General features: G+C 43.5%; 1 protein-coding gene across 4 annotated transcripts; it reads left to right on the top strand.

Annotated features, from left to right (window-relative positions):
* Positions 1 to 63: 63 nt before the first annotated feature.
* On the top strand, positions 64 to 24,104 carry TSNAXIP1 (translin associated factor X interacting protein 1). 4 transcript variants are annotated; one of them, XM_035119185.3, is made up of 18 exons: positions 64 to 221; positions 1,105 to 1,389; positions 2,809 to 2,835; positions 4,414 to 4,504; positions 5,281 to 5,378; positions 9,399 to 9,528; positions 9,913 to 10,006; positions 10,297 to 10,493; positions 11,229 to 11,364; positions 12,218 to 12,387; positions 13,614 to 13,773; positions 14,377 to 14,507; positions 16,446 to 16,574; positions 17,806 to 17,967; positions 18,361 to 18,470; positions 18,829 to 18,952; positions 21,786 to 21,892; positions 23,452 to 24,104. In XM_035119185.3, exons 2-18 carry the CDS (start codon positions 1,361 to 1,363, stop codon positions 23,711 to 23,713), a joined length of 2,157 nt encoding a protein of 718 aa, XP_034975076.2. In that variant the 5' UTR covers positions 64 to 221; positions 1,105 to 1,360; the 3' UTR covers positions 23,714 to 24,104. The 4 variants fall into 4 exon arrangements, with proteins under 4 accessions (XP_034975076.2, XP_060131960.1, XP_088527150.1 ...); XM_088671024.1 differs by lacking the exon at positions 64 to 221 and adding an exon at positions 9,180 to 9,255 and having other exon boundaries at positions 1,286 to 1,389; XM_060275977.2 differs by lacking the exons at positions 64 to 221; positions 4,414 to 4,504 and adding an exon at positions 9,180 to 9,255 and having other exon boundaries at positions 1,277 to 1,389.
* The last annotated feature ends 40 nt before the right edge of the window (positions 24,105 to 24,144 follow it).

Consider the following 24,144-nt stretch of genomic DNA (forward strand, 5'->3'; position numbering starts at 1 on the left):
CTACAAGTTCCGAGGAACACTGCACAGGAGGGCCCGCCCACTCCTGGCACCGCAGAGCCCGCCGGGATAATGAGTATAGTAAGGACTCCGCGGGACAGTCCAGAAGATTTCTCACCTTTCAGAACTATTAAGCCGGGCGGGGCGGGGGAGCCCCATACAGTAAACATGCCCGGAGTTGGACAACACGGCTGCAGTCCTGTGCATGCTTAACGTAAGCGCCAGTGAGTAAAGCGAGATTCACTTCTGAATAAAAATGCATAGGATACATCACCAGTAGTGATGTATGGAAGTGAGAGCTGGACCATAAAGAAGGCTGATCGCCGAAGAATTGATGCTTTTGAATTATGGTGCTGGAGGAGACTCTTGAGAGTCCCATGGACTGCAAGAAGATCAAACCTATCCATTCTTAAGGAAATCAGCCCTGAGTGCTCCCTGGAAGGACAGATCGTGAAGCTGAGGCTCCAATACTTTGGCCACCTCATGAGAAGAGAAGAATCCTTGGAAAAGACCCTGATGTTGGGAAAGATTGAGGGCACTAGGAGAAGGGGACGACAGAGGACAAGATGGTTGGACAGTGTTCTCGAAGCTACGAACATGAGTTTGACCAAATTGCGGGAGGCAGTGCAAGACAGGAGTGCCTGGCGTGCTATGGTCCATGGGGTCACGAAGAGTCGGACACGACTAAACGACTAAACAACAACAACAACAGGATCATACAGGCCAGCTATAAACGAGTGGTAAAAAAGGGAGATGGACGGACAAATATATTGGTACTTCTACCCGGTGACGGCAACTACACAAATACGCAACGTACACCTTGTCACGCATGCATCTCGTTGAGAAAAATGACACCAGCCTCACCACTGTCCCAAAGCACAGCTCGCTTTTTATATAAGGGACTACTGTAGTTTTAGACACATAGGACCGAGCCCTTCACGCGCTGGAAAGCGGCGTTTAGAGAAGCGAAAATAAAATAAACGGGGGGGGGGGCGAACTAAATAGGACGCGTCACGACTGGCTCTTTCATTTTTAACCTGTAGCATCTCCTGAACGGCTCACGAGTCACGGCACAGCTAGCAAACTTTCCCTTATGCCTTCCCCCAGGACAAGTGCTTTATATCAGCATCCTGGAGCCCAACGTCACTACCACCACCCGTCGGTCGGACTAAGCCAGCTACCCGCGTTATATAGCCGGGCACAGGCTTGAAATCTCTGGGCACCTTTCGTTTCGTGCGTTATCCTCTCAAGCGCCTCTGGAGGTCGCTGCGACCTCAGTCTAGACAGCAGGTGGCGGTGGTTGCCATGGCGACCGAGTGTAAACATCCTCTGCAGACGCCGTTCCTCTACCCTCCTCGCAGCCATGAAGAGTAGCCCCTCGACCTTTTGGCGGTAAGTCCATCAGAAAGGAGACGGGTTGGGGGTGGGGGGAGGCCGGGAAAGGCCATTCTGGAAATATATCCTTAATCCCAGAGAGGTGGGGGTCACCTGCGCTTGCTCCAATAAAAGACGAGGCATGTTCTTTTTGACGGTTTCTTTGGCGAGCTTAGCAACATACTGTACTGTACTGTACTTGGAAACTGATTTTGACCAGGTCAGCCTGTTCGCCTACCAAACCAGCCTTCCCCAACCTGGTGCTCTCCGGATGGTTTGGGCTACAGAGTGTGCTGGCAGGGGCTGCTGGGAGTTGTAGTCTAAAACATATGGAGGACACTAGTAAAGTCATACCTCGGTTTAAGTACGCCTCGGTTTGAGTACTTTCAGTTTAAGTACTCCACGGACCTGTCTGGAACAGATTAATCCACTTTCCATTACTTTCAATGGGAAGGTTCGCTTCAGGTTAAGTACGCTTCATGTTAAGTACAGACTTCCAGAACCAATTACACTCATATGTCGGGTTAAGTACGCTTCAGGTTGAGTACTCTGCGGACCCGTCTGGAACGGATTAATCCACTTTCCATTACTTTCAATGGGAAAGTTCGCTTCAGGTTAAGTACGCTTCATGTTAAGTACAGACTTCCGGAACCAATTGTGTACTTAAACCGAGGTACCACTGTATGTTGAAGGCTGTGTACTGGCCAAGTGCTTTCTGCTCTCACTGGCACTGGCTCTCCAGGGTCTAAAAGACAAAGTTCTCCCTGGTGAGGATGAGGGAGAAATATGATTCAGTTTGCATTTAAAGGCAAAGCTACCTAATCCACACTTTCCAAAGCAATATGCCAACCAGCATCCCATAGGGTAAATGCAGAGCCTTTTCACCAGGTACAGTTCAGCCCTGATCATTTTAAGCAATATTAGATGTAAATGATATTACTCATATGCTGTACAGTATGGAGATTATTATATGTTTTTTGGTATGGAGGCAAACCTTCTAGTTTACAATACACTTCCCAAGACATTTGGCAAAGGATGAGATTGTGCCCCTCCATTTGAAGTCAGGTGGACTGATAGTTGTGTATTACTTCAACACTAGTGATAGGACAACATCCTCCATCACACATGAGTGTAGGAGACTAACTTAGCTCAGCACTCTCAGACCTTACCACCATACCCTGCTCCCCAATATTTGCTGCGTGAGTCAAGTACCTCAATCTAATTAATGGTAGGACTAGCTCTGGAGACCTTTAGCGTCTTGAGTGTTTTAGGCAGTTGGGCAAATCTATACATATGGGCAAAGTTTCCTGCTTTTGACTGTTGTCATTCTTGGAATACGGTGGCAAAGACACTTTTGCTGATTAAATAACTAGACTTTGGTAGGATTCAGCAGCATCTTGTAGTCATACAATAATGTTTTTTCTCTTTTTATTTCAGAGTCAGTAGTCAGGACGCTGATAAAAGGTATTGCAATAAAATAGAAGAGTTAATTACGTAAATTAGCTTTCTGGTTGCAGTAAGAACTGTGGCTTTGACAGTTATTACTACGGGTTTGCCACCTTTTTGGTCTTGAGGACTTCATTCACTGGCAGCTGGTGGGCTGCATGCACATGTACCATCTCCATTCTCTCATGCACACTGACACAGGCAGGCAGGCAGGCGGGCTTGGAGTAGGTTGGAGGCACCCCATAACTCCTCACTACACAGTTACTTCCTCCATAGTTCCCAGCACCAGCTGAGCAGCAGGAAAGGAGTCACACACTGGACAGAGATATCTGCCCATCACCTCATAACTTTTCATTGCCCAGCAGACGTGCTGGCAAATGTGCTCTCTTCAGCCTGCCAAGCAACTGTTTCAGGGAGCTGTGGAAGACATGCATGCAAATGCTTCAAATGTAGGGTAGGTGGGTTGGATGAAATGGCCTTGTGGGCCAAATGAGGAGGCTTGGCGGGCCTGATTATATGGTTTAAATACCAGTATGTGCTGTGTACACAGCCTTATGGAGCAATCCTATATTTGAGCTACGCTGGCTGGGGGAACCATAGGATTTGGTGAAAACCCAGCTACATTGGTGGATTCAAGATATTGTATGTCTCTGGCATGAAAAAAATACACCATGGGAACATTCCAGATACATCAGTGGAACACTATCTCTCTTTGCTGGTAGAATGGCTCTGTCATAGAGTATATTACTGGTACAGTATATCTGTTCCACTAGCATATCTGCATTGGAGTCACTGAATCTGATGTTCCACCTGCAAAGCAGGGCTTCTGCCACATCCTATATAGACCCTCAAGTAGCATGCCCTTAATATCCTGGTTAGTAAACTAACTGACATGAAATCCAAATTCCCAGTTTTGGATACAACAGGGAACTATGCTTTAAACATACCAGGATCTGTCTGCCATAGCTTTTGTGAAATAGGAGGAAGAGCCCAGTGCCTGCTTGTGGCTTCATTAAAAAAAATAAGTGATGTTATATCTGAGCCTCGGGATGCAGGAATTTGACACTGAAAGATACAAGACATAGCAACTGAGGAGTTTGTTCCTAATAGCTGGTTGATTTTTGTTAACAGCCTTTCCTTTGAAATGCAGTAAGGGACGAGGGTTAAACCACAGAGCCTAGGGTGGCAGTTTGAATCCCCTCAATGGGGTGGTTCGAATCTCCGCGACAGGGTGAGCTCCCATTGCTTTGTCCCTGCTCCTGCCAACCTAGCAGTTTGAAAGCATCTCAAAGTGCAAGTAGATAAATAGGTACCACTACAGTAGGAAGGTAAACGGTGTTTCCGTGTGCTGCTCTCGTTCACCAGAAGCGGCTTTGTCATGCTAGCCACATGACCTGGAAGTTGTATGCCAGCTCCCTCGGCCAATAATGCAAGATGAGCGCCGCAACCCCAGAGTCGGTCACGACTGGACCTAATGGTCAGGGGTCCCTTTACCTTTATGGAGGCACTGGATTGAGAGAAATGGCATTGCTCATTCTCATTTTGACGTGGGTTCCTCCATAGAACTGCAATTTCCCCTTCTTGCCAATTATCCAGGGTCTCATTCCTGGAATCCGCTCAGAATCTAAATTGTCAAGAAAAATTACCTGATCTGAAGGAATCATTTATGAAGAAAAGAAAACCTATGGTGAGTTTGAGCAGATCAGGCATGACAATGCTCACCCCTTGCTAGTTTGTAAGTTGCTTTGGGTTACTTTTATATGGAAAAGTGACAATTAAATACAACAACAACAGGGGCAGTGCAAGGCCCTCTGATCTTAACAGCCAGCTAACTACTTTAGCTATCCTAGGGCTGCCACATGGCTACAGGTCTAGGCAAGAAGGATGCTCTGATGCCCTCCCTTTGTAAAGTAAGAAAAGCAAGAGTTTGTTTCACCCTGAGCAAGAGGGGCCCGAAAGCTAAGGAAAGGACTAACAGTAGTAACAGTACTATTCTGATAAGGCTTATTCCTAGGCAGTGCTTTTTTTCTGGGGTATGCAGGGGTACGCATAACCCTAAACATTTTTTGAATCTAAGTTTGGCCTCATTGAGGGGCAGTATTTCAATATGATTAGGAAAATGAGAGTACCCCTACACAATTTTTTAAAGAAAAAAAAGCACTGTTCCTAGGTAAGTGGAGTAAGGAGTAAGGATTACATCCTAAGTCTTGGATTCTCTTCCCTTGTTGGGTGACTGGTTGTTGTTAAAGGAGCTGAACCATTCCTATGCTGAATGCCTGAAGTACAGGTGTGATCATGTTTACAATAAAGGTCATACGTTTCAATTCATATTAGCTGATGTCACTGGTTGGTGGCTGAAACCACTATTATGTTGGGAGGTCTGAAACGCACACCCATGGGTAGGATCCTGCTTGAAGGTCTGATTTGCCACTGCCCATTAAAAAATAATCTATCACTTTTCAGAGCCACTCTAGCAGTCAGTTGTCTTCATGGCCTGCATACGCACCAGGACACATTATCTTGCAGAATCGAAAACCCTGTACTACCTCTGAATGGCAACGGTATGTAGGATAAATGTACATTAAATGTGAAGTTTTCTGGGCTTCTCTGCATTGTAAACTGATATTGTATTTTTTGCCAACTGTCATGGTTTCCTGCATAGAATCTAGGAACTGTGGGTAGGGTTGCCATATGTCCAGGAAATCCCAGACATGTCCTCTTTGGGGGGGGGGACCAACATGCCCATCTGGGGGGATTTTTACATTTCAAAGGAGATATTTGGGTTTTGTTTTGTTTTGGATGTGGGCAGTGTGTGCTTGGGCTCATGCATGGGTGGCACAGGCGCAGGCTGCTCTGCATGCTGCAGCCACTTGCAACCTAAGCCAGGGAAAGAGGTGTGTGGACATGGCAGTGGCCCTGCGCACCTGTGCCTGTGCCTGCACACCTCTTTCCCCAGCTCAGGCTGGCAGTGGCTCAGGCGGTCCTCTTTTTTGCTCTTCAAGATATGGCAACCCTACCCTTGGGACTTTCCCCAGACACACTGCCACCTCAGCCATGCCCCTTACAGGACCTGTTTCACATAGTCCTTGAATGTTTTTGCCTGGTTGGAATGCATCCTTGAACTCTGATATTGTTTCTTGGGGGATAGAGGTGAGTGTAGGAGTGAGTTTATTTAGAAACTAGCCTACTGCACACAGGTAAAATTGGCATTCGTTGCTCTGCCCACTGTTACCATTCCCACTGCCCTACACTGGCACATGCTGTCTGGAAGGTTGCTCAGAAGAGAATGTGGCCTTTAAACTGTACTTCTTCTCTAGAGGTAGGGATTAAATATGCAAATTAAGTCAGCTTGGCCACTTTTGTGCCATGGGGCCTGAGGCATAGCTGCCAAGTTTTCCCTTTTCTCGCGAGGAAGCCTATTCAGCATAATGGAAAATCCCTTTAAAAAAGGGATAACTTGGCAGCTATGGCCTGAGGAGACATTGCTGGGGGGTTGGCTGTATGAAGATGTCATCTGGAGCTCATATAACATGGGTAGGCAAACTAAGGCCCAGGGGCCAGATCCGGCCCAATCACCTTCTAAATCCGGCCCATGGACAGTCCGGGAATCAGCGTGTTTTTACATGAGTAGACTGCGTCCTTTTATTTAAAATGCATCTCTGTGTTATTTGTGGGGCATAGGAATTCGTTCATTTTTGTTTCCAAAATATAGTCCCTCCCCAAGGTATGAGGGACAGTGAACCAGCCCCCTGCTGAAAAAGTTTGCTGACCCCTACTGTATAGAATCCTTAAGTGGGTTCCCTATCAATAGGAGAAAACAGAGGCCAGCCCAGAGTATATTGAGAAGCAAAGCGGCTAATAAGCCTGATTTTTATTAAAGGAACTATCATAGCTGCCAAGTTTTCCCTTTTCTCGCGAGGAAGCCTATTCAGCATAAGGGAATTTCCCCTAAAAAAAGGGAGAACTTGGCAGCTATGGGAACTATTGCAACAGGGTCCCCACTCACCACACACAGGAGAGAGGAGAACCCTAAACAATGGTGCACAAGCACTTATATAGACTTGAATTTGCCTACCCTCTACCCCAAGACCACTCCCAAAAACATCATACATACATCACAGAAGGAGGTGCTCTACAGCAGAAATCTTGCCTGCCAGGATATGTGATATGGTCACTGATTGCATTAACTGGGCAGTCTGGCAATTCTTTTGTGATGGTTAATACTTTAGTTCCTGAATCCAGGTCACAGGCTCACCCTATTCATACACAAATACACCCTTAAGACAGGTTTTGCAAGCAAAAAGACAATGAAAAGGCTTTCCCCATTTGCCTCCCTTACTACAGAGGAGTAAAAAAATTCCTTCCAGCAGCACCTTAAAGACCAACTAAGTTTTTATTTTGGCATGAGCTTTCGTGTGCATGCACACTTCTTCAGATACACTGAAGCAGAAGTCCCCAGGCGCTTATGTAGGGAAAGGGTGGGGGTGGGGTATTACTCAGGAGGGTGGTGGAAATGGGTGATTGACTGACTGATACCAGTAGCTGTTGATGACTGTGAACGACTGCAAATGGTCTTGCATGAAAAAGCAAGGGTTGGGATGGCTGAAGATCGCTTTATCATGTATAATGAGATAAGAATCCTATGTCTCTGTTCAAACCAGGTCCCTCCATGGTTTTGAGCTTGGTGATACCGTAAGTTGCAATTCAGCAACTTATCTGAACCTGACCTGGTTTGAACAGAGATATAGGATTCTTATCTCATTATACATGATAAAGCGATCTTCAGCCATCCCAACCCTTGCTTTTTCATGCAAGACCATTTGCAGTTGTTCACAGTCGTCAACAGCTATCAGTCAGTCAATCACCCATTTCCACCACCCTTCTGAGTGATACCCCCCCCTTTCCCTACATAAGCGCCTGGGGACTTCTGCTTCAGTGTATCTGAAGAAGTGTGCATGCACATGAAAGCTCATACCAAAATAAAAACTTAGTTGGTCTTTAAGGTGCTGCTGGAAGGAATTTTTTTTATTTTGTTTTGACTACGTCAGACCAACACGGCTACCTACCTGTATACAGAGGAATAGTTGAGGTCATTGGGAGAGTCAAAACGGCTTCAGGATTGCTCTCCCATACTATTTCAGACACATGGCTCATATATTTAGATATGTGTGCATTCATTAGTATTTATTCTATATGTGAGACCTTAAAATTCTTATAACACTGGTTACACATTCTATGGCCTTTCGAATGCATTTGTGGGAGGGGGGGGGCTACTAGTCTGTTTTTGTCTTTTATGTATTTTGTGTTCTCATTTTGTATTTTTATGTTGTGAACCACCCTGTGATCTTTGGATGAAGGACGGCATACAAATTTAATAAATAAATAATAATAATAATAATAATAATAAGGCAGGAGATGAGTTTTCTGCAGACAATCATGGGGATGGACTCAGTTGTCTAGTATAGACCCTGCCAGGGTCTGGGGAGACTGAGGAACTGCTTGGGGAAGAGGATCCCGGCTTCTGATCACCCCATCCCATCTCCCCACCAGTCTTCCCAGCACATAGCATCTGCACAACTTCCTGCCTGTTGCACCAACACTGGCTCCAGAGTTCTCAAGAGGACACTGCTGCTCTGTCTGTTCTAGGGATGTTGGCACCAGCTCCTTCATTGCCTAGGTTATGGAGATGTCCAGGGGTGCCAAATTTGAATAAAATATTGGGTTCCCCCCCCCACAGGTAAGCCCTGTCCCGCATAATCAATCACATGATGGGGTGCACACACCATTTGAATGGCAATGCCTATCAACTGGGGGGGGGCAGCCCCCTCAAATATTTTATGGGGAGGGCAAAGCTCCTTCGGTCCCCTAGGAGTTGGCTTCTATGGAGATGCCAATGCAGGCATGACAGACAGTTCAGGCCCAGCCTTCCCGGAAGAGTTCCCAATTGCTTGCCCAGTCGAAGGGACAGACCCCTTTGCTGTGCTAGGTTGTGCCTGCCCCATTCCTACGTAACAGGATTGTAGGGGTTTGTGTGTGTATCATTTGTTGGATCAGCATCTTAACTTGCCTAGCCTTGCCTGTACCTCTTGCGCCTATCTACCCTTACCAACATTTTACCCTGTAGCAATTTGAGCGCTAAAGTTTCCTATGTTGTTAAAATCAGAGTCCAAGTTCTTTATGTGGTGAGAGCCAGGACATTTTTTGTAGAGGAGGCCACTCCGAGTTCCATTCCTGCTCTTCCTCAACTTTCCATGAGTGTTTCTGACAGGAGTTCCATATATGAATTGTCATGAGGAAATTTTGGGAACCATAGTTTAATTAAATGTTGAGACTTGTGTTAAATATTCCCAACACCTTCTCAGAACTCCCAAGGCTCTCTGAGAAGAAGGAACAGCTGTCTGTTGACATGTGACCACCGAGAGCCGTTTTTACATCTCTGTGAGTAGTGTTTGCGACTTTGTATTGAATTTCCATTCTGAAATGCTGATATTTTGGATCATATTACGGTTACGACAATGCACAAAAATGTAAGGTATATAAAAATGTGAACGTGTATAAAGTTTAATTTTCTTGTCTTTCAGCATCAACAAAGAGCAGCTTCCTCTTTCCATACCAAAACCACGCTACCTCGAAGATCTGGAATCCCATTTGAGGAGAGAGCTGCAAGCACTTGACCTTACTAAAGGGAAAGTTCAGGAACTTAAACTCCAGGTCTGAGTAATAAACTCTGCTCTAATTTTACAATCTTGAGTGTGAACACATTTATTTAGCCCACCAAGATTTTTCTCAAAGGAAAAGTGTGTATAGAAGCCTCATATAACCAGTGCTGACTTGGGGATGGGTTTTAATGAGTAGGAGAGGATATATTAATTGCAATTTATCCAACAGCCACCCAGAACACAGAAATGGTGTCAGTGCCCCTGACTGAGCATCTCCTTAAAATACCGTGCAAGCAATCTAATAGCAGTCAAATTAAGATACACATCCTTGTTTAATAAAGGATTATATCTCACTGCTGGTTATCAGGTCTAGATATCGAATATTAACAGGATTTATAGTAGTACTGTTGTCCCCCCCCCCCTTCTCTCTCATTAGCCCTATAGAGAAGTATTTGAGTTCTTCATGGAAGAATTCAGAACCTACAAGCCTTTGTTGGCTTCTATCAAGAGAGAGTATGAACTGACTATAGGTAAGAGAGCATCAATTATTTCATACCAGATGTAATTCTGAACAAGCAAATTTGCTTAGCTATAGAGGATCAGAGGCCATACAGTAGGTAAACAGTAGACTTCACCACTACCTTAAAAATGAATAAACGAACTGTTCATTAACTCCCTTCTAATGAGGATAAGACATTGAAAACAGACAAAAGGTTTACGACAAAACCCACACATTTTACCTTTTTTAATTTTAAAAAGGAACCTTCACGGGTCCTGGAAATTTTAAGTAACTTTGGAACCTGTCTTTTATGACATTTAGCATATCTGAAAGAGAAGATCTACTCCCTGGAGTCAGTGAATGCTGTTCTGGTCACAGCCTCTGATCAATGTACTCGGCAAATCCTGGCCTTTCAGGAGCAAGAGAAAATACAAATTGCAAAGCTGAAGGATGAGAGGATCCACTTACTGAAGCTTATTGACAAAATGAAGGAGGAGAAATATTCTTTAGAAACCCAGGTGAGACAGAGGCCTCTGCACCCACACTTTAATCAACTATGACTCAAGCATCTGATCTTGCATCCTGTTTATTAAAATAGAAAACACAAGTCAATTTAGGAGTTTTTGCAAAAACTACCCTCATGCTTTAAGGTGTATCAATTGAGGTTGTCTCACATCAGGAGATAACAATAGCAAGTTCGGTGCTTTGGCTGACGAAGTCATTGTTCTGGTTAAAAAAATGAAACAGTAGCACTCTGGTCCATTTCTGCTGCACCACACCCCCTGGGTTCCAGGTACGTAGCTTTGACTAGGCCTGTTCTGTCACTGTTCATAGAATAGTTTTGTAGGAGCCTTTTCATAGGATAGTTTGAGGGCAAGATTCCTACAGAGTCATTAGGTGGTAGAAGTTCTAGAATCCTCTGGACAGCTAAATTTGGTACCACTACCACCCTCCCCAAAGTAGATAAAATTTGCAGGTAGCTGCATTGTTCTAATGGACCAACACAGCTAACACAGCTGCCTGCAATTTTAGAAATACAGTTTGTTAGCTTCCTTCCACGATGCACACATTTGACATCACTGCATCATACAGTGTCACTTCAGAAGTTATCACCTCTTTGGCCCATCAAGGGTACTTGCTGGTTGGCTATAGAGAGATCACAGTACTTGCTTCCACTGCTGAGGCAGCAGCCACTGACAAAGTGAGCTTGTCACACCAGTGATTAGTGTTCTCCTCTGCCTTACATCACATAGGTGGCTAAGATGCGGAAGGCAGTGGCAGAGGAATACCTCCGTTACCTGAATGAGTCTGATGCCCGCAAGCTGCTACTTATAGATCTCAATGAAATGTACCGTCTGAAGGAAGAAATGAAGTTTGCCCAAGTCCAAGGTAGAAGATGTAGTTTTCCCAGTTATGGGTAGCCTCTACATAAGGTGGGCTAAATATTCTTCATCAGCTGGGAAACTGGAATGGAATGTAGGGGTGGGTAATATATGTCCCAAATATGTCCTCCCTGCTTGCTATCAGAAGATGGAGCCATTTCCTGTCTCAGATCAACCTGCTTCACAGGATTGTTGCGATGGATGGCGTCCTGAGTTCCTTGGAGGAAGTGCTGGATAAAAATGTCAATTAACACATACATTTAGCAATTATAAATGGCTGCTGCAGGAGAGAGGAGCAGGATTGGGCCTCCAGGAGGGTATATCAGGATCCATGGCATGCAGGATGGGGGGGACCTCCCTCCCTGCTGCAGTGTCAACAAAAAATGTCCCACCAAGACTGCTATCAGGAAATGGAAGAACTCAGCCACTGAGACCATAGCAGGGGGTGGGACAGGCAGGGTGGAAATGGGCCAGGGACTGATGGCTAACCTTTCTCCATAGTACTGATTTTGCAAATGGCTCCTACAATAGTTTTTTTTACATTTTAAAAAATATGCAGTTGCTTTCATGTAGCATTGCTTTGCCCCCTAGTTCAACCTAGACTAGCCTGACTTAAAATTTCTCCCTCTTTCCTTGACTTTTTCAGCCCATTATGTAGTCAGTGGAATTTTTCTGCTTAGCATTATGAATAAATGTCAAGTCAGTTGGTCTGTGTTATCTTATTTACCTGAGGCAGCCTTTGCAGGAGCAATCAAGAGATACTGCCATACTGGGGGGAATCTCGCCCTACTGGAGAAGAGTAACCTAAGCATAATTTCCAATGGCAACTTTGGGCCTGCCTGAACCATTTTCTCTTAAAGATGAAAAGGGGGAAGATTCAGTGAAGCTGGCGCTCGCTTTAAAGGTAGCACGACATGACCTCACCAAAGCCCAAGTGGAGCTGAACACCATGAAAGCAAACTATGGAGATGTGGTGCCCAGAAGAGAGTTTGAGTTGCAGGAAAAAATTTGTAATGAATTGACTGAAAAGGTAACCAAAGGCTATGCTGAGCCCTACTGACGCTCCAAGGTTGGCTGGTTCTCCATTATTTGAGGAGGGTTTTCAGAGTGGGATCACCTCCCATTTGCTCTAGAGTAGTATTGGAGAACCTCTCACTCATCAGCCTGATTAGACCATTGGGCTTGCCCTGTTTGGCCTGCAAAACAGTTTTGGACAGCCACATCCGCCTGTCAGTTTCGTCTGATGTCATATCACGTCAGGTGAATCTGTGGTGCCAAATTAAAAATGAAGAAATGGGAGCTCACGCTGAAGTGCATTCCCAGTTCTTTCTTTTTGCTGCTTGAGTTTGGCACTTTTAAAATTTGACACCTTTTCTGTTTCCCTGAATTGAATCTTTGCAGCCCCCATTTGAATTATTTTTGAGTTCAGGCTGGGGCTTCAAAAGTAGAAAAGAAGAATTCATAGCACAGTATGTCCACTCCCCAATTCTCCCACTGCAGTCACAGCTTGCAGTTTGGATCACCTGACATAATATGTTCGACAGGTGAGTGGCTGTCATGAAGGGCTGGCTCACTTCTGAATCGGGGCCTCAGAATCGGGGCCATTTCCCCACCCTTACTAGAAGCAGGGTTTAATTATTCAAAGCAAAACTCCTTTATGTGTGGAAGAGGTTTCTCCTAATCTCACTCCTGTTTTCTCAGGGATACGGTGCTTTTCTCTGGAATGTCTCTTAATTCCCAATTTAGCATTTCTGACAGGGATTTTTATGTTCTGACAGGAATTCCTTGACAAGCACTTAAAGCAACCCACACACCTGTAGGCTGTCTCTCTAGCCACTATTTTAACATCTTATTTATATACCACTTAATCATCCAGAAAATGTAAGAAGTCTACATAGAATATTCATTTAAAAACATTAATAAAATTTAACATCAATAACAAATACATATATGTGTATCTGAAGAAGTGTGCATGCACACCAAAGCTCATACCAAAATAAAAACTTAGTTGGTCTCTAAGGTGCTACTGGAAGGGATTTTTTTATTTTGTTTCAAATACGTGTGTGTGTGTGTGTAAAATCAGAAGTTGTTAAAAATGTATATAATCAAATTGTACAAGTAGGATTGCCTAAACAAACAAACAAACAAAATCAGTACAGGAAAGGTGCCTGCCTAATATCAATGGGCAGGGAGTTCCAGAGAATAGGTGCATGCATTGCCACATATTTACTCATGTCCTTTGGCCTTGCCTTTCAGATGACAACTCTTCAAAAAGACTTTGATGATCTCCAAGAAGAATATGACACAATGCTGGACATACACAAGCAAGTTTCTGAGGAACGGGACAAGTTCTATAATGACCTTATCAATGTCCAGCGGTCCTCCACACCGCGGCCTAACTGGGAAAAATGTGCAGGTACTTTTTGTTGCTGCTGCTGTTGTGGTTGTTGTTGATGATGTCTTTATATGCCTAGGACAAGTACACAGCAATATTACACTATGAACAACAGAAAACATCAAAAGGTCTAAAAATTATAAATCCAATGGAGTAACCTAATTAATCACAGCCAGCTCACCGTGCCAACTGCTGGATCCCAGATTTATTTATGCCTTAGGAAGCAGAGGTGTTGCTAGTTACTTAAAGGACTTGGGGCATAGGCCCATGAGATAAAAGTACATAAAATCTGCATATGCTAATGTATATTTATCAGAGGTGCCAGGTTGCCTTCAAGATTGAGCACAGCACAGCGCACATGTGTGACTGGCTCTCTCTGCTGTTTCTTTTGATTAGCAAGTAGAATGTTTGCAGAGTTTATGAGCAACATATTTTTCTGACTATAAGCCACTTTCAACAGGGATTTCTTTGTCTTTTATATAGCTCCTGGAATAATTTTACATGCTACATATATACTCGTTACAACAACTCTGATAACTAATTAAATTCTTATATAAAGTTCTCTTTCCAGCTGCGTGGATTGCTTGGCCCTATCCGATGCCTCACATCTTCCTGTTGTTGCAGATGTGATTGCTGACGGGGCTGAGCGCTGGAGTGCTTTGTCAGAGGGCAAAACTAGTGACCAGTTGGTAGACGTGCTTTTGGAAGAAGTTGGTGCGGGACTTCTAAGAGAGAGGGACACCTTCGTGGCGCTGGTATGGCTGTGCTGGTTATTGCATCCATTGGGACTTTCACCTGATTGGTTCCTCATTTTGCAGAGAAGGTCAGGAGGCGTCTTGGTCTCCACCTCTCCAAGGGGCCTGGCCTCATTCCCTCTCTTGTGGTGAAGTGTGACAAGGGAAGAGAACCAGTTCCTGCCTAAGAGATGAGCAGTTTTCAAAATGTCACATACTGAATCAGACAATCGGTTCCTCTAGCTCTGCATTCTCTACACTGCTGCTTTCCTGGGTTTCAGACAGGAATATTTCCTAGCCCTACCCAGAGATGCTGGGGATTGAAGCAGGAACTTTCCCCGTGCAGAGCAGGTGTTCTACCATTGAATCACAACCTTCTCCCAAATGCAAGTGCTACTTTCTACACCGACCCATTTCCTTAAAAACACCTGCACATTGCAGAAGATTATTGGGCCATCTCCTTTTCTGTTTGTATTCCTTTCTTGCCTGAAAAATAGTAAGTGAAAGCAAAATGGAACTGGAGGTGCCTTTCTCAAAATTTGCTATCTTTTATTTGCAAAAGGTTTATAAAGTGAGACGCTAACCATCTCTTGAGAGCAGGAATGGGGGTTTAATTTTATTAAGTTTGCCTGTAAAGGAGAGCCTTTCCAGAACAGTACATTTTCTGAAAAACAACCATCTCATCCTTTGAAATGCACAGTGCTCCAGATTTTTCAGTATCATTCTCCAGCCAAGTAAAGTGTACAAAAATGCACACTAGGGTAAAGTGTGTATTAAAAGGTGTATATCTGTGAAAATAACACAAAAAATAATTATATTACGGGCCATTGCTTTGCAAAAATGTACCTATTGGGCAAAATTGCATATAAATATGTGCTTAGTAGGATAAATTAAAAAATTAATCAGTTTTCATGACTTTAAAATATTGCATTCCAATGAAAATGTGAATTGTTAAGACTGGAAAGAATTGGAAATAGAGAGAACCAAATTGACAGATTTTTCCATCCCTCTTGAGGAATCAAATCATGTCAGGGCTAGCTTGCTAGATTTCATCCCCATGCCATAGCTGCCAAGTTTTCCCTTTTCTCATGAGGAAGCCTATTCAGCATAAGGGAATTTCCCTTAAAAAAAGGGAGAACTTGGCAGCTATGTCCCATGCAGCCACAAAGCAAATGTTGGGCAAACCTCTATCTCTCAGCCTAACCTCTCTCACAGGGCTTTTGTGAGGATAAATGTAAACCACTTTGAGATTTTTGTTTAGAATCAAGCAATGTATAAATTTTATGAAATAAAAACAATGAATGGGAGCAGGGGAGATACACAGTATGTATAAAACCCTCATCTGAGGAAAGTGGGATATGATGTAACAAATAAATCAATCTTTCTGGGTAGAACCAAACTAATTATAATTGAAATCAACACAGTCCTGTCTTACTAAATTCTGTTTAGCCAAAATGTTGTGTTCTGCTACTTTTCCACAACTGTTCAGAAGCTGTTTTGAAATAACTGCATCTGGCCAGTCTACCTTCCCCCCACAAACAGCCAAGTTTGACAGGTGGGTGTGGTTGCCTGTCCATCATCTGGAATCTCAGTGACATCAGGTCCACAGAGTTTTAAATTAAGCTATGCAGACAAAGGCACAGGAGTTTGCAGGTGCCAACAATCAGAGCTGTCCTCTCAACTGCATCTTTACCAGCCATCTGGTGGTGAGTGGGCGGATGCAGCTTGGCCAAAATGGCCTTGTGGGTCATATATGGAGACCTGCTAGGCCTGCAGGCTGGCATTTCCCTTCTTCTCACTTGCATTGAAAGTGCAGTGGGTGTGCCAGTTTTGTGTCTTTGCACAGCACTCCAGGCACTTTATAAAGACTTAAGTAATAGCAGCAGTAGGGACTCTGGAATGTGTATTGATTTAAGTGTTTGGCTTTGTACAGGACTTAATACTGTTCCTCTCACTTAGGGGAGAAGCGAGAAGGTCCCTGTGTACCTGAGGTGTGATGGTGTGGTTAAGAATAAGAAGCTGACCAAAAAGGAGATTGTGGCCATTCTGAAGGAAATATGGAAAGAGAAAATTGCATCAGATCAACAGGTATCTTTGGTTCTATTTCCTTATGAATGTGCTTGAGGCAACTGGAAACATAGGAAGCTGTCATATCATGTCAGACCACTTGCTACTGAGCTCAGTACTACCTACACCAGGGGTAGGTAACCTAAGGCGCGTGGACCGGATGCTGCCCAATCGCCTTCTCAATCCGGCCCACGGACGGTCTGGGAATCAGTGTGTTTTTACATGAGTAGAATGTTTCCTTTTATTTAAAATGCATCTCTGGGTTATTTGTGGGGCATGGGAATTCATTCCCCACCCCCCCAAAAAAATAGTCTGGCCCACCACATGGTCTGAGGGATGGTGGACCAGCCCACGGCTGAAAAAGGTTGCTGACCCCTGACCTACACTGACCAGCAGCAGCTGTCCATGGCTTCAGGCAGGGTGTCTTTCTTAACCCTTCCTGAATATGCTGGGGATTGATTATGGGATCTTGTGCTTGCATATTATTATTATTATTAGTAGTGGTAGTAGTAGTACAGTGGAACCTTGGTTCTCGAACGGCGTAGTTGACGAACAAATCGGCTCCCGAACGCTGAAAACCTGGAAGTGTTCCAGTTTTTGAACGTTTTTTGGAAGCCGAATGTCTGATGCGGCTGTTGGCTATTGTCGAACAGACTTCCGGAACGAATTAAGTTTGAGAACCAAGGTACCACTGTAAAAGTATGAACATTGGCCCAGTAGCAAATTGGCAACCAAGTGTCTGAGCAAGTCTCTGAGCAAAGATGTTACATGTTGACAGGATCTCACGCCTGTCAGCAATTGTGCTGCAGCATCTGGCTAGAGCGCAGTGCAGTAATCCAATCTTGAAGTAATCAGTGCATGCCATGAACTACTATGGCCAAGCTTTCCTATTCCAGGAACAGATGTAGCTGTTGTAGCAGTTGCAGCTGGGAAAAAGCGCCTCTAGCTACTGGGGCTGCCAGGACCTCGTGTGACAAAACTGGATCCAGAAGCATCCAGAAGTATAGTTACCAGCACTGTGATTAGTCATGGGCGGCTGGTTGATTAACTTTGAAAAAAGAAGACCCAAACCTATCTGAGCAGATGTTACTACAAGTGATTCCAAGTCTATCTTCTTGATGAGGAATATTTTTTACTATGCAATTTAAAATTATTGGGAGGGAAGCCTTTTGTGATTCAAGTAGAAGCTGTAAAGAATCGCTCTCAACAGTTGAGTACTCTGTTCCAGAAACTGCAACTGTCTCTCTTGCAGAAAGGAAAACAATCCAGCCTTCCAGAGTTCTTCCTGTACTTCTTCCAGAAAAAGTATGGTGACGCTCCTGCTTTTGACTGGACTTACAGCGTCTATGAAAACATCAAGGTCTATAAATCGAATGAAGCCATGTCGTTCTTTCATCAAATCCTGACTGGAGAGGTGAGCAGTCCCTCATCTCACTTAAAGTGGATTTTGCTTCCGTAGATCTACATAACCACACACAAACACACCCCCGACAGCAAATTCCTATCTACTTTTTTTTCTAACCTGATATAAGAAATTGTGTATTTCCCTTTCTTGCTCACAGTGGGTTTTTTAGATCAAATGTTCTTCACTTTGTCTGAGCAAGTTTCCCTGGTGCATGTGTTTTTCTTCTGAAAAATTCACCTGCAATTGGAGTAAATTCAGCACTGAAGAATCCTCTTAATAATTTCAGCTGATTTAGATGTCCATTTGTGCTGATGGCCCATGCTACTGTTCTCCTTTCCTATTGCAGAATGAGTTAATGTTGGGCGGTGCTGTAGCCTAACTCTTCTATCTTCATTTCCCCAGCTGGATGAATCTGTATACCACAGCCACCTCCAGGATCTTGCCAACCTCGCAAGGGAGGTGATGGCTGCTGATACCGCAAATACTGGCCAGCTGACATGCGACGAGTTCACGTAAGAGTTTGGAGCAGGAAGGTGTCATTTGTAGCCAGGTGCAAAGGAGTTGAGCAGAAATGTATATTTAATTTTAGCAAATCTTAAGCATAATTGCTTTTCTCTGCATGGACAGCCTTGGGGTTTTATAGTATTCAGAATATATTTGAAAAGCAAGGAGTGAAGAATATATTTGAAAAGCAAGAAGTGAAGATGGGGCCCCTTCCTTTGGTACATTATGGCATGGGGAAATTTATAAAGTCACCTCCTCCTTCTCCTGAAACATTAGTATTTTTTTAAAAAAAACAGCACACATACATAGTACATGTACGTATGAGACCAATACATAAGCTGAAGGGTTTTCTCTCTCCTCCTGTAGCCTTGCCCTGAGGACAGCTTTTCCACTAAAGAACAATGAATCGGTCCAGGAGTTAATTACAACTGCAGGCTACAAACCGGAGTATCCTGAAACCTCTCTTTCGTACAAGCTCTTATTCATAGAGGTAGGTTTCTCTGCTCACGGCATAGAACCAGAAGCAATTAATTAGTTTTAGAAAAAAGGATGGCTGGGGGAACATGATTACTGTAGGCTTTTAAAAGTATACATAGTAAAAATAGCATAAACAGAAGAGCTAATGAACTGACCAAACTTATTTGGGGATAATATTTTTCTCTTTCTTTCCGCAAGGCCAGCAAAATTTTGTTTGGAGATTGTGCACTGCTTTGTGGAGAAAGTTCAGTATACTTTTTAAAAGATGGGCAATAAATTAAGTAAATTCATTTTTAAAAAAAGCTCTTTACACACCACCTCATTACCTTATGGAGTTGACCGTTATAATCCACAATGGAAAATAATCACTAAACTTTAAAATTCTAGAAGAGGAAGAACCAGAGGGGATAAGAAGTAGCAATCCCAATACAGTATTTTATTCAGAATTAAAGGGGAATGTTTTTCTGCCCTGGGGGAAGATTCTGCACGTTGGTTGGAAGAAAATTAATACAGTGGAGCCTCGGTTTACGAACACCTCAGTTTATGAATTTTCGGTTTACGAACGCCGCGGACCCATCTGGAATGGATTAATTCACTTTCCATTACTTTCAATGGGAAAGTTCGCTTCAGTTTATGAACAGACTTCCGGAACCAATTACACCCATGCTTCGGGTTAAGTACGCTTCAGGTTGAGTACTCCGCAGACCCATCTGGAACAGATTAATCCACTTTCCATTACTTTCAATGGGAAAGTTCGCTTCAGTTTATGAACGCTTCAGTTTAAGTACTCCGCGGACCGTCTGGAACAGATTAATCCACTTTCCATTACTTTCAATGGGAAAGTTCGCTTCAGTTTATGAATGCTTCAGTTTATGAACAGACTTCCGGAACCAATTGTGTTCATAAACCGAGGTACCACTGTAAAGGTTGCCACAAAGTTAATTTTACCTCAGGACTTTAAGCAAAGTAACTGAGGATTTTTTGTTCAACACTCACTCTGCAGGGTTGTTTTCTTCTGCTTTCATTCCTGCAACATTGTTTCATGTACTTGTTACAGGTAGGTAGCCTTGTTAGTCTGACATAGTCGAAACAAAAAATAAATAAAAAATTCCTTCCAGTAGCACCTTAGAGACCAACTAAGTTTGTCATAGGTATGAGCTTTCATGTGCATGCACACTTCTTCAGATACACTGAAACAGAAGTCACCAGACCCTTATGTGCCGTATAGTCAGAGGGTGGGGAGGGTTATTACTCAGAAGGGTGGTGGGAATGGGTGATTGGCTGATAGGAGTGGTAAACCTGTTGATGACTGTTAAAGACTGCAATTGGTCTTGCAGGAAAAAGCAAGGGGTGAGATGGCTAAAGAAAGCTTTATCATGTATAATGAGATAAGAATCCAAACCCTACACCAAAAGATAAATGGACATAAATCTGACATCAGGAATCACAAGACAGAGAACCCAGTAGGAGAACACTTCAATCTCCCAGGACATTGTATACAAGCTCTCAAAGTAGCTGTCTTATTACAGAAAATTTTCAGAAACAGACTGGAAAGAGAAGTTACTGAATTGCAGCTCATTACCAAGCTTAAAACCATGGAGAGACCTGGTCTGAATAAGGACATTGGATTCTTATCTCATAAGGGTCTGGTGACTTCTGTTTCAGTGTACAGTATCTGAAGAATTGTGCATGCACACGAAAGCTCATACCTATGATAAACTTAGTCTCTAAGGTGCTACTGGAAGGAATTTTTTTAATTTATTGTTTCATGTGTCATCTTTCCTCACCACTGCCAGGATGGACTCCCTTTTTTCGCCCTTCAGCTGTCCGAATCTTTTAATCTTGCCAATATTCAATATTCCATGGATATACCCAATTATAATTCCAGATTCGCTTCTTAATCTTGGAAGCTTGCCGCTTTCATCAGAAGCCAGAGACTGCACAATGCGGGGTTAGTGGTGCTTTCCTCTTTGCGCCTGCAGCTCAGTCCCGTCATTGGATCTATTAATCAAACCGGAGGGGCAGGAGAGCACGCAAGAGCGCCGCCAGGTGCCACGTCCCTCAAGGTAGTCCCCTTGAGGTTCCGAGGTCCGCAGAGCCTTTGCAGAACCTCTAAAAAAAAACCACGCCGCTCGTGATTCTTGCGCTTGTTTCCGATGGCTGCGGCTCGCCAGAAGTCAGCTCTTCCTTTGTTTTATCTGACACCAAGCTAAAAAAGACTAGCTATCCATGGAAGCAACTCCCCTGCCAATAGAATAGGTAACTAAAGCTATACAGTGGTACCTCGACTTACGAACGACTCGACAACCGAAGTTTTCGACTTACGAGTGGGGCAAATGGCCGCACGCTTACGAATTTCTCGAAATTTGAATGGAAACCGCGGCGGTTTTAGATAGGGTTTTTTCGACTTACGAATTTTTAGATGGGGTTGCTTCGACTTACGAATTTTTTTACTTATGAAGGTGCCTTCGGAACGGATTAAATTCGTAAGTCGAGGCACCACTGTACGTATTGACAAACCCTAGGGGCAATGTAGCTTCTCCATACTAGTAGTTAAGAGCTTATCATGTTCCAGAAACGTGCAAATCAAAGCCTACAACTGAGTCTAAGTGCTGTTTCAAAGCTGAATGGCTGGACATGTTTGCTTCAAAAACAGCAAGTCAGCATCCTGATTAGATGTCCAGAGAACACTGGACAGTGGAAACTAGAGCTGTTTCCAGTTAATTTTATGATGTTTGACAACTGCCTCCCACTGACAGAAGGAAGATTATAGGCTACCTCTCCCAACTCAGGGTGTTAATTGCATCAAACAAAGCCAGCCCTAAAATGATTGTTTACTCTTGCAGGATGAGGAAGGGAAAACAGAACCTTTCGTTAAGAAACTCAAGAAGCAATATGTGAATGAAAAAACAGAATATATCCGTGAGATACAGGCTCAATTAGGAACCTTGATGTGAGTATCAGCCTGAAAATAATTGGATAGAATTGGATCCTATTCTATCTTAATTGGAAATTAGCTCCTATTGATTTCAATATAAGCTATGAGTACCGTAAATTAATCTCTCTTCCTCTTTTGCCCCCTCACACAAACGTGTGTGTATGTTAGAGAGAGATGTGTGATGCATCTCATGTATTCCTTGCTACTTTAAAAAAATAGAAGGAAAAAGGTGTTAGCCAGGGTAGCAAGAGATCTCCTTAGAGGAAGGATTATACATGTGATAAATGCACATTTTTCATGGGTATCAGGCCATCAGATGAGTCCTTGGCACCTCCTAGTGTCCAAAAGCAGGAAATGCCCAAGTGTAAAGGAATTTACTGATACTTTCTGTCACCACTCAGTCTGTTTCCTACATTCCTAAGGCAGACCTCTCTGCTTCAATGATTTCCAGTAGCTTTGTTCCTATTTTTCTTCCTGATTCTGTTTTCAACTTTTTTAAAAATTAAAAATTGGCCCTTTTACCTTCCCAGACCGCCATAGCACACCAATGGTTGCCTCCCTTGGTTCCCACCCAATTTTCCCTGCCTGCCATTTGTTCCTGCCTTCGCTCACCTCCACCCACACCCCAGGCTGTTTTTCTGCCATCCTAAGCCTGTCAGTCTTTTCTTCATGGAGATGAATTTTTCGCCACCTATCATTTATTTCCAGGCCTGTTCCTTGTTGGCTGTGGTTCCAGCTGGGTGCTCTGTCCCTTAGGCAGCTGTGGTCCAGCCGTCTTCATTTTGCCTTCCTTTTGTTCTTTGGAAGAAGTCTAACCAAATACTTCCCCTTGACAAACGCCTAGTTTTGTTTCATCCTAAGACATTGGGGAGGAAGGCTTCACCTGCTACTTTGGCTTGCTACCTGCAGGTCTCTATTTAACTTGCCTATGAATGTCTCGATCTTCCTGTCCCACAAAGCACATCATGGCTCATTTGCCACTAACACCTTGGGCTTTTGACATTTGCAGTGCTATAACCTTTGTTAAGCATTATAATTGGCAAGCTTATTTCAAGAGGAAAGTGTCACAAGTGGTTTTGCACACCTAGGCAGACCATTGGTCTCATCTGCAAGATGGTGTTAGAACCACTCTCTGCACGAGGGGACTACTAGTCTTCAATGTTTTGGTTTTTTTTTGCTTGTTTGTAGCCATTACTTGTTATATGCCTCCTGTGTTTTACATCTTTCTGGTTTACTGATCATGTCTGCTACTGAGGTCGTGTGTTAGTCTGAGTGAGGATGGAAAGTGGTCATATATTCCTTGACTTGTGCATTTCCTGCTTTTTGATACTAAGTGGCACTGATGACCCACCTGAGCCTGGCACCCTTGAAAACCACCCTTCAAGTGAGACTAATGACCTGTTTTCTTAACTTCAAACTATGTACCGGTAGTGTGCAGGTCAGGATACAGTAAACCTGGATAGGTGATCAGCAGTAAACTTGAATACCAGTTTTTTAAGGTATCTAAGGCCTAATGTAGGCCATACTTACACATCAATGACTCTCATTGACTTCTTTACCCTTTTTACATACAGGGAAGTGAGGCCAGATGACTTGCGAGCAGCTTTCTGCATACTCGACCATGGTTTGTCAGAGCGAACCCTGGAGTCTTACATCTGTTATGCATTCCAAGTTTCCAAAGAACAATTGGACCCTGCGGTGTCCATTCCAATACAAGTACTGATGAAAAGGCTTAAGGCTGGAGATATCAGACGACAAGGAACTGTTGTAGGAGATGCAAAGTATCAGCTCCAATCCCACGCTTTAGAAGAAACAGAAGCTCTTGCCAATATTTAAATTGGCCACACCCTATTCCCACCCCTTCCAAGGGTAACTAGAGTAATAAATTTTACAGAATAGTAATGTAGAACAAAACTGTACTCAAAGAGCTCTGGTGAGAGTCCTGCTGGAGTATTAGCCTTAGTAATAGAGGGTCTGACTTCTTAGAGGCCGTGACCAAAGGGCTAAAAGTTGTTTACAACTGGTAGCATGTCTTTCTCCTCACAACTATGTACTTTAGTATTTACTAAGGCTCCTCCATTAAGTCAAAGTGGCAGTTAACCCAACTACACATTGAACGCTTAGGGATAAATGTTTTCAGAAGATTCTTTACATCTACTTCCCTTTCTAGAATTTCTGTGAGATGAAAATAAAATGGTTCAGTTTCTTTCTGGCATTTAAACCAGTATTTCCACTAAGTCTAGATCTGGTTTGTTATTGCAAAGGCA

This window comes from Zootoca vivipara, chromosome 6 (genome assembly GCF_965207765.1).
Source record: "Zootoca vivipara chromosome 6, rZooViv2.hap1.1, whole genome shotgun sequence".
Taxonomy (NCBI): Eukaryota; Metazoa; Chordata; class Lepidosauria; order Squamata; family Lacertidae; genus Zootoca; species Zootoca vivipara.

Coding starts and splice junctions, on each gene's coding strand:
- TSNAXIP1 (XM_035119185.3), top strand. CDS start 1,361: ATGAAGAGTAGCCCCTCGACCTTTTGGCG. Junction 10,007..10,296: donor AGAGTATGAACTGACTATAG/GTAAGAGAGCAT, acceptor TATGACATTTAG/CATATCTGAAAGAGAAGATC. Junction 18,471..18,828: donor CTGACATGCGACGAGTTCAC/GTAAGAGTTTGG, acceptor CTCCTCCTGTAG/CCTTGCCCTGAGGACAGCTT.